General features: G+C 33.8%; 2 protein-coding genes, 1 non-coding gene and 1 pseudogene across 3 annotated transcripts; all 4 read left to right on the top strand.

Annotated features, from left to right (window-relative positions):
• Positions 1–393: 393 nt before the first annotated feature.
• LOC147942172 (uncharacterized) lies at positions 394–945 on the top strand. Its single transcript, XM_087455953.1, has one exon. It carries the CDS (start codon positions 394–396, stop codon positions 943–945), a length of 552 nt encoding a protein of 183 aa, XP_087312079.1.
• A 4,277-nt stretch (positions 946–5,222) lies between these two features.
• LOC104790185 (small polypeptide DEVIL 6) lies at positions 5,223–5,770 on the top strand. The gene has a single exon (XR_015560406.1). It is a non-coding gene; the product is annotated as a small polypeptide DEVIL 6 (transcript).
• An 829-nt stretch (positions 5,771–6,599) lies between these two features.
• LOC104793884 (uncharacterized) lies at positions 6,600–10,308 on the top strand (annotated as a pseudogene).
• A 1,206-nt stretch (positions 10,309–11,514) lies between these two features.
• Positions 11,515–13,348, top strand: LOC147942171 (uncharacterized). Its single transcript, XM_087455952.1, has 6 exons — positions 11,515–11,519; positions 11,987–12,320; positions 12,403–12,522; positions 12,583–12,642; positions 12,778–12,984; positions 13,064–13,348. Exons 1-6 carry the CDS (start codon positions 11,515–11,517, stop codon positions 13,346–13,348), a joined length of 1,011 nt encoding a protein of 336 aa, XP_087312078.1.
• The last annotated feature ends 3,286 nt before the right edge of the window (positions 13,349–16,634 follow it).

Below are 16,634 nucleotides of genomic sequence, written 5' to 3'. Positions count from 1 at the left end.
AGCTAACCAACTTCTCTCCATAAATGTCCTGAAATCCCAAGTATGGAAGGTACCCACTGACCCTAAATTACATGTCTTTTTATGGAAGATTTTGTCTGGAGCTTTACCTGTGTGGCTTTGGCTCTAAATGCTCGGGGCTTACATACTGATGAGAGATGTCATATTTTTGGTTTTGAAGGGGAATCTATAAACCATGTTCTTTTTGTATGTCCCATAGCGAGACAAACCTGGGCGGTTGCAGGAGTTCCCTCGCTAGAGTTTGGTTTCCATAACGGTTCTGTAATCTCCAACATACATTACCTTCTTATAAACCAGAAAAATAATGTTTGGCTCAAGGAGATAAGGAAAATTTTTCCTTGGGTGCTGTGGAGATTATGGAGGAATAGGAATCAGATGGCTTTTGAAGGGGTATGTTTCTCACTTGTTGATTCGGCTCAAAAAGCGAAAGATGATTGGTTTGAGTGGATCGAGGCTCAAACAATTGATGAAGAGGTAGATCCTCTGTTGGATAACAGGCAGGTGAATGAAGATGTCAACCTCAGTGGAGGTTTCAGTCAGGATGGCAAGTTATGGGTGCCTCCGCCTAAGGACTGGTTAAAGTGTAATATAGGTACTTCGTGGTCCAAAAGAAATGAACTGGATGGTGGTGCTTGGGTATTGCGAGATCACAATGGTGTTGTCCTACTCCATAGTAGAAGGGCTTTCTCCAAAGTAACCGACCAAAAAGAAGCACAGTTTATATCTCTTATGTGGGCTATAAAAAGCATGAGAAGTCACAAAATTGAGAAAGTGATTTTTGCTTTTCAGGAAAAGTTTCTGGTTGATGCTATTAATAAACCGCAAGCATGGCCATCTTTCAGATATGAAGCTATGGAGGGCAAGTTTTTGTTGCAAACTTTCAAGTATTGGAGAATTATTTTGGAAAGTTCAATCTCAAACAGATGAACCTTTTTAATAGCCTAGAGTGTTACAAGTGAGTGCAGGTTGCAGTCGTATGCTGCCTCAAACCATCCTACATGGCTTCATCAAGTGTTTATGGACGAAAGCCAAACACTTTCTCTTTGATTTTGAGCTTTTTTGTAAAAGAAATTATATGGGTCCACCTGAATTGGGGGGGGGGGGGCTTAGGAGTAGCCGTAAGTACTTTTAACCCATCAAAAACATCATATGTGGTTTGAAATCTTTGTAATTATTATCGATATCCAATATATAATTCCAGCTGGTAAAAAAAAAAGATGTATATTGTTGACAAAATGTTATCATTCTTTTCAATATGTATATATTTGTTAATAAATGTGTTTCCATGGTTAGTGGACCTGAGTTTTCTACAATAAAAATTGTATAAGAATGATGTCTTAAAAATTATTAATTAATACTGTATTTGAGTGTTTTTGTAGTAAGTACATTCACGTTGTCGACATGACACCCCATGAGCGAATTTGATTTAACTTAGCAACTTGCATATGCATATAATTACTTTTTCCTTTTTTTAGATATATCTTTAGGGAATTTTTTGTGTTGTAATGACGAACGCAGTTGCGTCACCACATGATAAAGTGCTAGTTCAAGGTCAACCAAGTCAACGAGCTCACCATACAAATGGACCGACATGTTTTAGAACTTCTAAAGACATCAAAATGTGTTACGCCATTGACTTGCTTTAAGCTTAAACGTATTGTTTGCATTATTTCATTACTACAAATCGCGGTTAATTAACTAACAAGAGGTATCAACTGACAGTTTAATGAAACTTCACATTATAAGGGTTTTCTCTGAATCAAAGAAATGGTGATACATTTAGAGGATTCAGACTCAAGATTACATTAGGCTTTGGAAACTAATCTTCACATCAATTCTTTTTAAATAACTGAACAAGTTACAGACCTAACCAAACTATATCTTGGAATCTAAAGAAACCCAACCTCTAAATCATTCAAGTTCTAGGAAAACCTCTTTAACCATTTAACTAGAATAAGTTGGTTTAGTTATTATGATTCATTTGTTCAAAAAAAAAAAGTTATTATGATGATCATCATGCAAAAAAATAAACAACAACTGTGTATACTTGTAAGTTATAACCAAATTACGTATATGTCGTCAGTCTCAATGCGTGGAGAATCTTTCAGCCTTTATTCTGCTTGAATCGTTAAACTTTTGTAAAATAAGTTATCAACTATGTCTATCAGAAATAGCCTTTATAAAAAACCATATCATTTTATTCAAACTGAAGTCCAGACTCCATATCATTTCATTAAAGTAACATATCAATTCGAGTATATATATCACAACGATTCTTTACACTGCAGGTTGCATGTTTTTTTTCTTGACATCCACTATGATTGCATGTTATATATCTATAAAAGCCTCGTGCCTCTTATCCTCGGTTCACATGCATGTTTGCAAGCCCCGTTTTGCCCATATATAGTACTCTTTTACATTTTTACATATATAGAGAATAAATGTAAAAATGGTTTGGAGTGTATATAGTTATTTTAGGGTGAGTATTAGGGAGATTACAATTTCTAGATGAGCCCATTGATCATAACAATGCATATCTCGTTGTAAAGTGTTGGAACTTTCGGTAGAAGATGAATCTTATATTATACAGAAGACTGTACACATCTATATATACTTGTACATAGAATACTCTAGAATATAACTATAAACAGAATGTTTTATAAATGACATGAATACGGGAATGATACGAGAATATTGAGCTATTGAATAGTGTATCATTGCGTATTTGCGTATCTCTTACACTTTCGACTTTCGAGCCAGCATTACAATGCATGCATACAAGAATTTGAAAGCTACAACGAAATTAAGGCTGACTAAATGGGCTAAGCTATGTCGATATTAATGGGCTAGGTTTTAACTTTATATTTAAAAAGTCCAAAACTAAGTGCATTTGAAGTTTTTAACGTTAACTCTTTATTTTCTTATGTGTTTTGTTCTTGTTTTGTCATATGGAATCTCCCTATAACTTAATTGCTTTCAAGTTTTCAACGCACAAATGTGTTTGCGGACACGGATAGATGATTACAAACAGATACGATAACAGTTTAACATAAAACTACCATAAAATACATTGTTTATATCAAAAACAAAAATTACATAATAATGAATTGATAAATATAAATAAATCATCAAATGACTTGAGAACATTTCCTGAGAGGTAATTTGGAACGTTTATATACAAATATGTTATAAAATTATATATATATATAGTTTAATTATATATATGTATCATGTAGATAAGAATTATAAAGATAATATTTGATACAACAATGAAAGAGAAATTAATTTTTGGAGTGTTCTATATGATATTTATTATTATTCAAGAAAATATATATAATATAGACAGAAAAAATCAACCATCCGCTATGGCATATACTAAAAAGTGAGTTTTAAATTTAGAGCAATTTGAAACGTTATAATACGATGTGAAGCGATTACTATGATTAATATAGTTAATACCAAACAAGTACAGTCGTAACTTTTACACATTTTAAACCCTTTAAAAAAAAAAAAAAAAAAAAAAAAAAAAAAAACTTGTACACTTTTTTAATGTAAGCGGTTGCGAGAAAATCAACCCGTTACTAAATATGAATTATAGTAACCCTTCTTAGACCATCGACATTTAACGTGTAGATCAAACTTTTGCTTCTGTTTAAAGTTTAAACTAACCAAAACTTTTAAGTCGAACAACTCATGGGCTGAAAGACCCAGATGTGTTAAGCTAAAAAGACCCAGATATATATTAATATATACCCAAAAATATCATCACATTACATTTAATAGCACCCACTTTTTGGCTTTAAGCTAGTAGTATCTACGAACCATGTCATCATCTTCCAAAATCATCATTGCCACATCGACAATGCACCATATGTTCAACTCGAATGGAAAGTCTAACTGTTCTGACGTGGATCCAACACAAAAACAAATTATTATTCAAAAGTTATATTCTTTAAATTCATACTGTCCAAACAAAGTACCAAAATGATAAAATTATTAAATATAATATTTTCAAATAAACCAATCAACTATATATTATTACATTTCAGAAGCTTGTATAATCGAACATGTACAAATAATCAAATTTTTAGCTGACTACTAATAATTTGATCCGGTTTGTCCAAATTAAATTAAAACTTCAAATTTGATTCCATATTTCAATTTAATTTATAATTAACCAAGGTTTGACACGTAATTTTAAATGGAATATATTTATATTTATATATATGAATAATTAATTTATGAGCTTTAATATTTTGTATTCTCGCAATCTATTATAATTAAAGGTCTCAAAATATTTGGTTGAAAATAAAAGAGGGAACAAAGAGGGGCATACATGTTCGCGGCTTGTGACCGCATAAAATATGAACACGATAACTGGCTTATCCGATTCATGTTCAAACCTAATGTAGATACGTATTTGAGATTCACAATAATATTGCATAAAAATTAACTTGTAAGAAATATAATATTTTTGAAAAGTCAATAAACAATTCCTTTTTGTAGTAAAACCCGTAGAATCATCGAAAATATAAAAATATCGGAATAAAAAATAAAAACATTAAAAATAATTATATAATCGTTAAATATTTTATTATATTGTCATTTTGTGGACAACCAATAAGAAAGGTAATATCTTAAAATTGATTTTTTTTAAAAAATTCACAAGTCACATGTGCATTTTTACCAGATTTAAATTCTACTAATCAATATTTATGAGTTGTGGAGCATTAGGTTTTTGTGATGAGGTGAAGAAGTGATGATAGATTTCAATAAAATCATGTTGATCAACATGTATTTGTTTATCCTAAATTCCTAATTGTTCTCATTTATTTGTTATTGAGCGTCTAATTCGTTTGTCGTCGGTGAAAATAAAGGAATAAATTGTAAACTTCCAAAAAGTTATGTAACCCTCACATTTAGAAATGTATCACTATAAATTACATATGTCTTTTTATTTGGACCCTTTTATTTATGTTTTAATCATTTTCTGATAAATCAATTTTACAATTCAAATCCTATCACAAATGACGGCAATACCAATATAAATACGCTAAATTATAATCTGTCTATCTCAAAACATTGAAAATGATGTATGACATTTAACACAAGTGGATGGTGAGAGACAGTGTCGGGTGACTTGGGGTGCACTTCCACGCGCGACTTCGACTTGTTTGTCCCTACACAACTCTCTTCTTCTTCTATAAAAGAACCTTTCTTTGCTCATCTCAATTAATCACTTTCTCTTATCTTCACAAGTAAAAGCTTTAAAACCATCAAAGAAGAAACCTTAAAGAAAATCTCTGTTTATACCGAAGATGGGAGTTTTGAAGAGAAGAGTTTCGGGTAGCAGAGGTCTTGGAGGTGTTCTTAGAGAGCAAAGAGCTAAGCTTTACATCATCAAACGATGTGTTGTGATGCTCCTATGTTGGCAAGATTGATCTTGGTTGATTCAAGTGGTGATACTTTGAAGCTTAACAGGATCAAACTGATGATTGCAAGAAGATTGTAAGAGGAAGAAACCGGTTTGGGTTTTGCTTGCCGATAGTCAAATCTTAGGGGGACGAAATGTTAACACTTTCGATATACGAATATGGGTGGGTTTTTCGTTTTTGGAGGGTATATTTGTAAATATACGAATAAAAATTTGGGATAAATTTTGTAATGGCTTTTGCCTTAGTTCCATAGTTCCCTGTGTAAATTCGACTATATATATCTCACACATAATCTAACCAAGATTAGTTCTTGTTTACTTATTGCTTAATTTACTAATTGGTTTCATAGTTTACGTACGAGCTTGTGATAGGTATATGGTGTATTTAATATTTTCGTCTTCTAATATGTGAAATTGCATGAATCCAAATAAAACGTTATTTACTGTAAAAAATAATAGAATATAAGAAAATGGTAAGCATGGCTAACTATCCGTAACATCCACTAGAATTTCCAATTTCAAATTGTGTTTTAAGAAGGGTGTAGCAACACATACATCAATACTACAAGAAAATAAGGTCATAACTGATGGCACTTCTGACGGGCAACTATCTGTCGGTAATTACCGACGGTATACTGACCGATTTCTGATACCATAAAAGTTTGTCAGTTTTCCGTCGGAAATTTATCGACAAACAGTTGCCGTCAATAATCTGTCAAAATTTTCGACGGATTACCGACCAGATATTACCGTCCGTATTTTCCGTCGGAATCTCATCGGTAAATCAACATTTCTGACGGATTACTGACCAGATACAACCGTCAGTATTTTTCGTCGGAATTTCGTCGGTAAATATATCCGTTGTTGTTGTCGTTTGTATATTATTCAATTACCGACAGATTTCCGACGGGTATTAATTTACAGCCGTCGGAAATCCGTCCATAAACTTATTATAGTCGTTTAAATAAATATCTGTCGGATATTCGTCGGTAAATATATCCGTTAATGTAGCCGTTGTATAGCCCTTGAAAATTTCAAAAATTACTGACGGATTACTGACAGAGTACGGGCGGATACAAAATTTACTTTCTCTATAAAAACGAACCACTCCTTCTCATACTCTCACTCATTTTTTTAGAAAAAAAAAATGTCTTCTTCTTCTTATTTTCGATCTTGGATGGACGGACCGATGCTCGATCCAGAATCAAATTTATTGAATGATGAGTATGCTCGTGGTGTAGGCGAGTTTATGGAGTTGGCATGTCAACAACCGATCGTTCTTCAAACCCGTAAGTTGAAATGTCACTGTTCGATTTGCCGGAATTCTCACAATATTAGGATTGATTTAGTATGGGGTCATCTTTATTCGAATGGTTTTATGCCGGGTTACAAAATTTGGTTTCTCCATGGTGAAAGACCAGAGTATATTAGTTCTAGCGAACCATATATTGTTGATAGCGTAGAGGAACCTAGAACAGAAGTAGATTATGGTGTGGGTACTGTTGAGATGGTGAATGATGCATATAGGGAAAATATGCAATCGATGGGTCAAAATGTTGATAGGTTAGAGGAACCTAATGCAGAGGCATGCAAGTTTTTTTCTATGTTGGACGCAGCTAAGCAGCCGTTATATGAAGGTTGTAGGGAAGGTCATTCGGCTTTATCATCTGCAAGCAGATTAATGACCATAAAGACGGACTACAATTTGGCTGAGGAATGTGTGGATGCGATAACAGATTTTTTGAAAGACATTTTGCCTGAAGATAATCATTTTCCAGGTACATATTACGAGATTCAGAAATTGGTCGCCGGTCTTGGTTTGCCGTATCAAATGATAGATGTATGCGAAGATAATTGCATGATCTATTGGAGAGAAGACGAAGATAGGACAAGGTGTCGATTTTGTCAAAAACCAAGATATCAGGAAACAAGCGGTAGGGTTCCAGTTCCATATAAGCGGATGTGGTATTTACCGATCACAGAAAGGCTGAAGCAATTATATCAATCTGAGCGTACGGCTGGTCCAATGAGATGGCACGCAGAACATAGATCAAACGGAGAGATTACACATCCTTCAGATGCAGAAGCATGGAGGCATTTCCAATCTGTGTATCCAGATTTTGCGTATGAGCCAAGAAACGTGTACCTAGGATTATCTACAGATGGTTTCAACCCATTTGGAAAGCATGGAAGGCAATATTCGTTGTGTCCAGTAATCGTAACACCTTATAACTTACCGCCATCTTTGTGCATGCGTAGAGAGTTTCTTTTCCTTTCGATTTTGGTTCCCGGTCCAGATCATCCGAAGAGATCTCTTGATGTGTTTCTGCAACCGTTGATATATGAGCTGAAAATGTTATGGGATCATGGTGCTACAGCATATGACGTTTCAACCAAGCAGAATTTCCAGATGCGTGCAGCACTTATGTGGACGATTAGTGACTTTCCAGCTTATGGGATGCTATCTGGATGGTCAACTCATGGAAGGTTAGCATGTCCGTACTGTCAAGATAACACAGATGCGTTCCAGTTGAGGCACAGACGTAAAACGAGTTGGTTTGATTGTCATAGAAGATTTCTACCAGCTCGTCACCTTTATCGGCGTTCGAGGACATTGTTTAGGAAGAATAAGCAAGTGGTTGATGCACCACCTCCTGAAGTTGACGGAAATATTTTACTGGAACAGTTAAGAGACTTTGGAGCAGAGAGGACTACAGATTGTGGTGGTAATGGACATGTTGTTGTTTACGGTGCTGGCATCAATCACAATTGGTATAAACATAGCATTTTTTGGGTATTGCCTTATTGGAAAGATCTTTTGTTGAAACATAATCTAGATGTCATGCACATCGGGAAGAACGTCTTCCACAACCTCATGAACACTGTTCTAAATGTCCCGGGAAAGACAAAAGATAATTTGAAGTCTAGATTAGATTTGCCAGATATTTGTGATCGCGATTCGCTTCATGTACTAGAAAATGGGAGATGTCCAGTCCCGTCATTTCGGTTAGACACGCGCATGAAGGAAGCGTTCTTCCACTGGATTACCCACAATATTAAATTTCCTGACGAATACGCATCTAATTTACGTAATTGTGTTGATATGGCTGAAGGAAAGTTTACTGGAATGAAGAGCCATGATTGTCATGTTGTGATGCAGCGACTTCTTCCATTTGCATTTGAGCATCTTTTACCAAGTAATGTCCACCAAGCAATTGCAGGTATATTTCTAAATATCGCCATTTTTTAAAGAATTATATACATATTTATTTATATATACAGCAAAGAATTAATTCATAGAGGTTTTACAGTATTAATCCGATCTTCTTTTTACTTACAGGGGTAGGTGCATTTTTTCGGGATTTATGCTCTAGAACACTTACAGTTGACGGAATTCGTAACTTGGAAGAAAACATACCAATGATCCTATGCAATCTCGAGAAGATATTTCCCCCATCTTTTTTTGATGTTATGGAGCATCTCCCAATACACCTTCCGCGAGAAGCTAAACTTGGTGGTCCTGTTCAGTACCGGTGGATGTATCCTTTTGAGCGGTATATGTTTCATCTGAAGAAGAAGGTCAAAAATTTAAGCAAAGTTGAAGGCTCTATTGTGGCACAAAGTATAAACGAAGAAGCCTCAAATTTTGCCGAATTTTACTTTTCTGCCCAAGTTCGTACAAAAAGACGACGTCCTACTCGTCATGATGATGGAGGCGAAGTGGCTAGTTATTCGGTATACGTACCTAACTTGTTTACACAAGTAGGAAGACTCAGCGGGACAAGAAAGAATCGCCAACTGTCGCAGCAAGAGTATACGCACTTACATATGTATATTCTCACAAATTGTGAGGATATTATGGAATATAAGAGGTACATTTTAAAATTAATATGAATTAAAACTTAAATTTATAATTTCATATCTTCTAAAATTCGGTTTTTTTTTGGTTTTGTAATAGGATTTACATGGCGTTAATACGCTCTTACTACCCGACATATACCGAGGAGCAGCTTGATGAGCATAAGCAAAGGGATTTTGCGCCATGGTTGAAATATTATGTAAGTGTTTTAATAGCTTGGTTTAATAAAAATTTAATATTAAATATCATTAATTTTTTTAAACATATTTTTTAAGGTTAACGATGAAAACGAAAAAGGACAAACATTTCCAACATGGTTAGTAGAATTAGTAAACGGTTCCAACTATATTGCAACGTCTTGTCCGGGGTATTGCACGAGGGGATATGCATTTCGGATTCACGAGGAAGGAAGTAGGCGGAAAACAACCGATTCGGGTATATCATCTCATACAAGTGATGTTGTGTACTATGGTGTCCTTAGAGAGATTTTAGAAGTACGCTATCCGGGGATGTTAAACTTGAGATGCGTTGTTTTCCTTTGTGATTAATATGATCCTTACATCGATCGTGGTGTCAGAGTTGACCAATTTGGTGTTACATCCGTTAACATAAGACGTAGGTTGGTGAAATATGATCCGTTCATCCTGGCGTCACAAGCAGACCAAGTAAGGATTACATTATCGGTTTATTGAATAATTATTTAAAGAATTTATTTACGTAATTAGTAAAATAACTTTATTTGTAACAGGTTTGCTACATTCGCCACCCTCGCGTTTCTAATACTCGAGATCGTTGGGTAACAGTTACACAAATATACAGAGTTGCTGATCATGATCCTTTGCAACCTAGCGGAGTTGGCTACATGGCCCCAGTTGAGCATTCTTTTGATGTTGACCTCGTGGTTGACTTCTCCCAATTCACTGATGACAGAGTCGACTTAGAGTCAGAGCATGAAATTGGAGAATTTGACGGAGATGATTCACTCAGTTTCTTCTGATTCAGAATAGTTTGTTTTTATTAAACTTATTGTATCTTTAAAGTAGATATTTAATTTTCAATTTTAATTCCAGTTTATTATTTTATTTCCAAAATTTTAGTAAAAAAAATAATATCTCTTACAAATAAGTATATAAATTTTGATACTTTTAAATATCTCTTATAAAAAAATAAATATCTCTTATAAATAAAATAAAATATCTATTATAGAAATAAATAAATAAAATAATTAAATATCTCTTATAAATTAAGAAATAAAGAACTAAATTTAAATACTTTCAAATAAAATATCTCTTTCAAATAAATAAAAGAATAAAATAACTCTTATAAATAAACAATACCGTCGGAAAATGCGTCGGAAATTAGTAAACTGTCGGTAATCCGTCGGTATTTTCTGACAACTTTCCGACGGAAATAAATTTTTCGTCGTTTTTTAATTTTTTGTCCGTTTTTTCGATTCTGTCGGTAAACCATCGGTAATAACCGACAGATATTGACGGTTTACTGATGGACTAGTGTAAAACCTCTAGTTTTGGCTCTGTAACGCACTTATTTTATAAGAAACGTATAGAGATGGATGTTTTAATGGCTTAATAATCTTCTTTTAAACAACAATCTTCAAAATTTGTTTTTGAAAAAATAAGTTAAGTTGTTTGGCTAAAGTAGTTGTAATGTGGTATTACAAGTTATGGTTCAAGTATTTGTTACTTATCATTGAATTTTTTTTTTCTATAACTTAATCATATAGATGCTTATTTTGAACATTACTTACATGGTCAATCTAAACACATAATATATGCGTATTTGTGAAGGGAAATTATGAAATAAAGGGGTTTAACCTCTAAGCCATCGGAAATCCGTCGGTAATAGTTGGAGATACTGACGGATTACCGACGGTTTGCGAAATTTTAAAATAAACCGTCGGAAGTCCGTCGGAAATAGTTTGGAATTACTGACAGATTTCCGACGGATCCCATAATTTTCCCCGGGAATGAAATAAAATGAAATTTTCATTAAATATTTCAGTCTAAACCGATGGGTTTACTGTCGGTTTTCCGTCGGTAATATCGATAATAACAAAGTTGTTTTATCTTCTTCTCCCCCGAGTGTTTTATTTTATCTCAGACAAAAAAACATCAAACCGGCGAAACTCCCTCCAAACCGGCGAAACTCCGGCGATTGTCTCCCTCCGATCCGGCGACTTCTTATGGCGTAAGTTCTCTCTTTTCTAATGAATTTCTTAGGTTTGTTAGATTTCTTAGGAATATGGTAGAGTTATTAGATTTGATTAATTGGCTCTGTTTGGGACTTATTAGATCTTTTCTAGGAGGACGCCAAGCTCTTTATTAGTGAATTGAGTTCTTCATTTTTCTCTGAGAATTGAGATTTTTAAGAATTGTAAGTGTTTGATTGGTTTGTTCTTAAGGGATTGAATTGGGTTTTTGTTGATTTTGGTTTTGAGACAACTATCTAGATTTTGAGAATTAGCTTCAATGGTTATTGATTTGAGGATTTGAATTGTTAATTGGATAGCATTAATTAAATTTTGATGAATTAGTAAATGGTGGAATATAAATTGTTAATTGGGTTTGATGAATTGAATTTTGTTATTGATTGATTTTTGTTAATTTAATTATGCTTGAAGATTTTTTCTAAATTTTGTTGTTTTTTTGTTGAAGGAACTATGGTTCTTATGTTGCAAACACTTCTATGAACCAAGCTAATGGAGAAGCTAGTGCTTCACAATCACCTAGTAGCGCTGTCCCAGATTCTCAATGTTCAGAAAATGTTCCAGTGGAGATGAGCATTGAAGAATTCGTTTCTCAACCTGGCCGATCACTTTTCCCCCGCTTAGATCCGTATGGTGCTCCAGGGACAACATGGTTTTGTGATTCTCATAATGGCATCACAAAATCCATTTTGCATATGGTGTATGGAATCCTCAAAACACCATATGCAAAGTTTTCAGTTATGCCTACAAAAGAACAAGACATTTGGTTTTGGCAATTTGCGGTAAAGTTTTCAACTTTAACAACTTAATTTTATAACATTGTTTTATATATTTTTTGCTAATGCATTTTCTTTATATTTTTAGCAAGATTTCAATTGGAAACCAGATGTCAAGAGCCAAGTTCGAACAGCTTTCAAGAAGTATGCCGCAATACGATATTCTAAACAGTTGCATGAGTGGAAGCAATTGTGGAAGAGAGGAAAGGTGCCAAAAATGTGAACGAGGATCTCTTTAAAGGTTTCATTCAATATTGGGGGGAACCAGCTACAGAAGCAACATCCTCCCAACATTCTCAGAATAGAAGAAGCGAACGCGGGGGGTTGGGTATGGCTACCCACAACAATGGTCCAATAAGTGCCTATACCCGACAAAAGCAACTTGTAAGTTTTAAGACTTTCTATAATTAGTTTCTTTATCATTAATTAGACAATCTTTACATAATTTAAATGTTTTTTTTAGACTGCTAGGGATGGTGTGGTACCAGACTATGTTACTTTGATGGAGGATATGCACACCAACAAAAAGACCGGCCAATTACAAGATGGTAGAGCTAAGCTGCTTGTTGAGAGTTCGAGGAAGCGGGAGGAGGAGATGCTACAATCTCTTGATGGATCGGAGTCTACGGTCGAATTTAGAAGAGAGAAATTAAACGAAATTTTTTTCGAGGTAACATTTATTTTTAAAATTTTTGTTTTACTTTTGTTTTATTTTAAAATATTTATATAATTTTAAAATGCATGTGTAGGAAACTATTAAAACCAAGGGACGGGTTTTTGGACTAGGAAATCTCTCCGAAAGAAGTTCGGTTTCTCGTTCATCGGGGTTCTCATTTGCTCCCACCCAAGAGTTCCAACAAGCTATGCAAGAGAAGGATGCTCGGATTGCAACTTTGGAAAAGGAAATGGAAGAACAAAAAGCGGAAATGGAAGAACAAAACGCAGAGAACAAAAGAAGGGACGAGGAGTACAAGAAGAGGGACATGGAGCTAGCAGCCTTCATGAGTGAGATGCGGGCAAGACATTCCACTTAGGTTTTCTTGAATCGTTGCTTTCTTTTTGGAACAATTATTTGTTTTCGGTTATTAGAATATTTTTCACTTAAAACATATTTTCTCTCAAACTTTTAACTTTCTGAATTTAAATATATAAGCATTTCAGTTTTAATGAATATTTTCATAATAAAATCTGTATAATAATGTTATTTATAAATATATATATATATATATATATATTTCCGTCGGAAATCTGTCAGAAATGACGGAGTTTCTCGATAACAAACCGTCGGAATTATGTCGGAAACGACGGATTTTCTCGAAAACAAACCGTCGGTAATCTGTCGGAAATGACGGACTTTCTCGAAATTCCGTCGTTAAATCGTCGGTTTTCCGTCGGTTCGACGGATATTTTCCAATGTTGTTCTGTCGGTAATTTTGTCGGAAATATATTTCTGACGGATGTCTGACAGCAAATTACCGACGGGATTACCGACAAACATGTCTCCGACGGCTGTCCGACAGGCTTTTACTGACGGATTTACCGACAGTTTACCATTAATATTATTGTCGGTAATCTGTCGGTAAATGCTTGTCGGAATTCCGTCAGTAGTTACTGACGGATTTCTGACAGATTTATTTTTCCGACAATCTAGAATCGACGGATGCTATCTATCAGTAATTTGTTGGTAATAGGTGTTTCCGACAACTTACTGACAGTTATGCTCGTCAGTTTTAAGCTGTTTTCTTGTAGTGCAATGACAACTATTCAACCAGTTATATTAATCAACAAACCAGCTTCAGCTTTGGTCTTGACTCTTGAGTAAGCAAGTAATGTATCTCATTAACAATTACATGAATGCATAAAATTTACTTCTCCGTTATTAATAAGTCTCGGTTCATAAAACCTAATTACAAATGTTAAGTATACAAAGATTATTATGAGACAGGTATAAGTTTGAATAATACTATGTTTAATGCATGAACAGAACTCCCAATTTTTTTAGTCAATTCAACTAACCTCTTCCTAGTTCAAATGATTAGCTAATTGATTTTGATGATAACTTAAAAATTGAAATTTAAGTATTCTTTGGTTACTTGTGTAAAATCATATGTCATGTTGGTGCTCCACGTATGGGATAATCTCTACTTTCTAATTATGACTCTAATTAAATATTCTTTGGTTATTTGATTAGTTTAGTTCGTTGGACTCATATCAAGACTTTTTAGTATTATGGTGATGTATATATGTGTATAGTTTCTAATAAATTATAAAATTATACTAATCAAAGTTTCAATGACTATAGATATAAATCAAGGGACACAATATCAAAATTATTGATCGGTCCCTCTTGATTTAAATCTGACGTGACCATTAGGTGCCAAATTATTTATGATATTGGAAAGACATGTATTGTATGCTGTCACGTCAAAATTATTCTATTAATAAAACCAAATAAAAATGAATTTTTCTTTTTAATGGCGTCAATATCGTAAAGACAACAACAAATTACTAAGCTTGTGGGCATATTACGGCCCATTAGATGTTCAAGATTCTTGATCTAATAAATTTGTGATGACTCGAAGTTCGAACTAAAAATTAGAATGTTAAGTGAAGATTTGAAGTATCAAAGGTTTTTGAATGAGAGATAGTAAATAATCTAGGACAGTCTCAACCGCTCCAACCACAAAATATTATCATTAAAATATGAATTGCTGCCAAAAACATTGAATTGTTCACGAAAATTAGCTATAGATTGGTGATGAAGAAAGGAGGAAAAATGGGGTCAAAATGTCAGGTGAGAAGAAACTGAATCTGCATCATTGTTGATTCTGTTGTCGGCCAACTTTAACTATGCAGCCCATATGTTTTTTGGTACTCATCTACACTACCACCTTATAACTTATTTTGTCATGTATATATATATATATATATATATATATATATATATATATATGTGTGTGTGTGTGTGTGTTTTTCTTCTTTGATGAATGATAGAGTATCATAAAGCTTAAACCACACACGTTTTCAGATATTTATAAACTAAGAGAATCTTCTCAACTAAATATCAAGAAATTGCATGGTAGAGAATATGAATATGGATATAAACCGTATAAAGATCTTTAAAAGTAGTGTCAATAATAAGTGGAAGCCTCATGGGCTAGAGCTTTATACCAGATTGGAGTACTAGACTGAGATGCTTGATTGTTTAACCACCAGTTTTTTTCACTCATTCACGCAAATAAAACATTTTGGTAATAAAGTTAACAAAAAAGCAATTATCACATAACTATGAAACCTGGCTCAATACATTATTTTTGTTAATCCTACCTTTTTCATCATGTTAGTTGCCATGGTCACTAGAATCTGATATTGAGTCTGTACATCTATCTATTATTATTCCTCGTTGGAGAATTTTGTAGAATCTATGACCAGTAAGAAAATCTTGATGCACAAAGTTAGCGAGGATCGATACAAAAGAAGTTGAACGGTCAAAAAGACAAGTAGATAGGCTCGACCACGTGCGGCGGTCCTACCACCGTCGCCGTCGTGGCCACAACCGTCGTCCTCTTCTAATGCCGCTTCTCACATCTCGGTCCAAATTTTATTTATTGATGTTCACATCATTGAGTTTCTATTTAATGGCTTATTTTACATTTCCCAATAAAACTAAACATTCCTATGTAACATTTGTCAATTGTTTTTATTTTCCAATTTTAGAATTGTTACAAGAACTCAATATCTTCATTCTGAAACATTGTATTCCATGTTGCACTATCTATGAAAAAAGCTTCACAAGTATTCCAAAACGATTCTTCATTCTTAATTCGGTAGGATTTCACTAATCGTAAAAAATTCATGATTCATTGATTCCATAAATTTTTGGATAAATAATTCTTTTATGCCACAAGGCTAATGAAAAACTTATAACTGAAAGAAGATTAAGTGAAGTTTTTTGTTCCATTAATGATTCTGCTAATTCATTTTATCATACCAGTGTATCTTTGTTGCATGATGTGTTTTTAAAACCAAGTTTTTCCGAATAATGAACAGATCGTCTTATATATGGTGGCTCCAACTACTAATCACAAATTCCAACTAGCTAAAGTGTTTTTGGTCTGTATGTAAATTACATGATTATTTGGTCTTCGGCCTCGTGCATTGTTTGTGATATTATTTTTTTATATATGTTTAAAAAAGATTCGACATTATTGGTCCACATACTTATATATATTCACTTCTATGTACTTCAAAACACTTATGGACTTCTCTCCAAGTACACTTCATATTTGTGTTCTTCTAATCTGTATACATCGCACCTGG

Source organism: Camelina sativa, chromosome 6 (assembly GCF_030686135.1).
Source record: "Camelina sativa cultivar CO46 ecotype springtype chromosome 6, ASM3068613v1".
Classification (NCBI taxonomy): domain Eukaryota; kingdom Viridiplantae; phylum Streptophyta; class Magnoliopsida; order Brassicales; family Brassicaceae; genus Camelina; species Camelina sativa.
This window is presented reverse-complemented; position numbering and strand designations above follow the sequence as displayed.

Excerpts from the sequence above, each read along its gene's own strand:
- LOC147942172 (XM_087455953.1), top strand. The coding sequence starts at position 394 with ATGGCTTTTGAAGGGGTATGTTTCTCACTTGTTGATTCGGCTCAAAAA.
- LOC147942171 (XM_087455952.1), top strand. Across the intron at positions 12,523-12,582 it reads AATTGTGGAAGAGAGGAAAG|CTACAGAAGCAACATCCTCC; the intron begins GTGCCAAAAATG and ends GGGGGGAACCAG. Across the intron at positions 12,985-13,063 it reads TAAACGAAATTTTTTTCGAG|GAAACTATTAAAACCAAGGG; the intron begins GTAACATTTATT and ends ATGCATGTGTAG.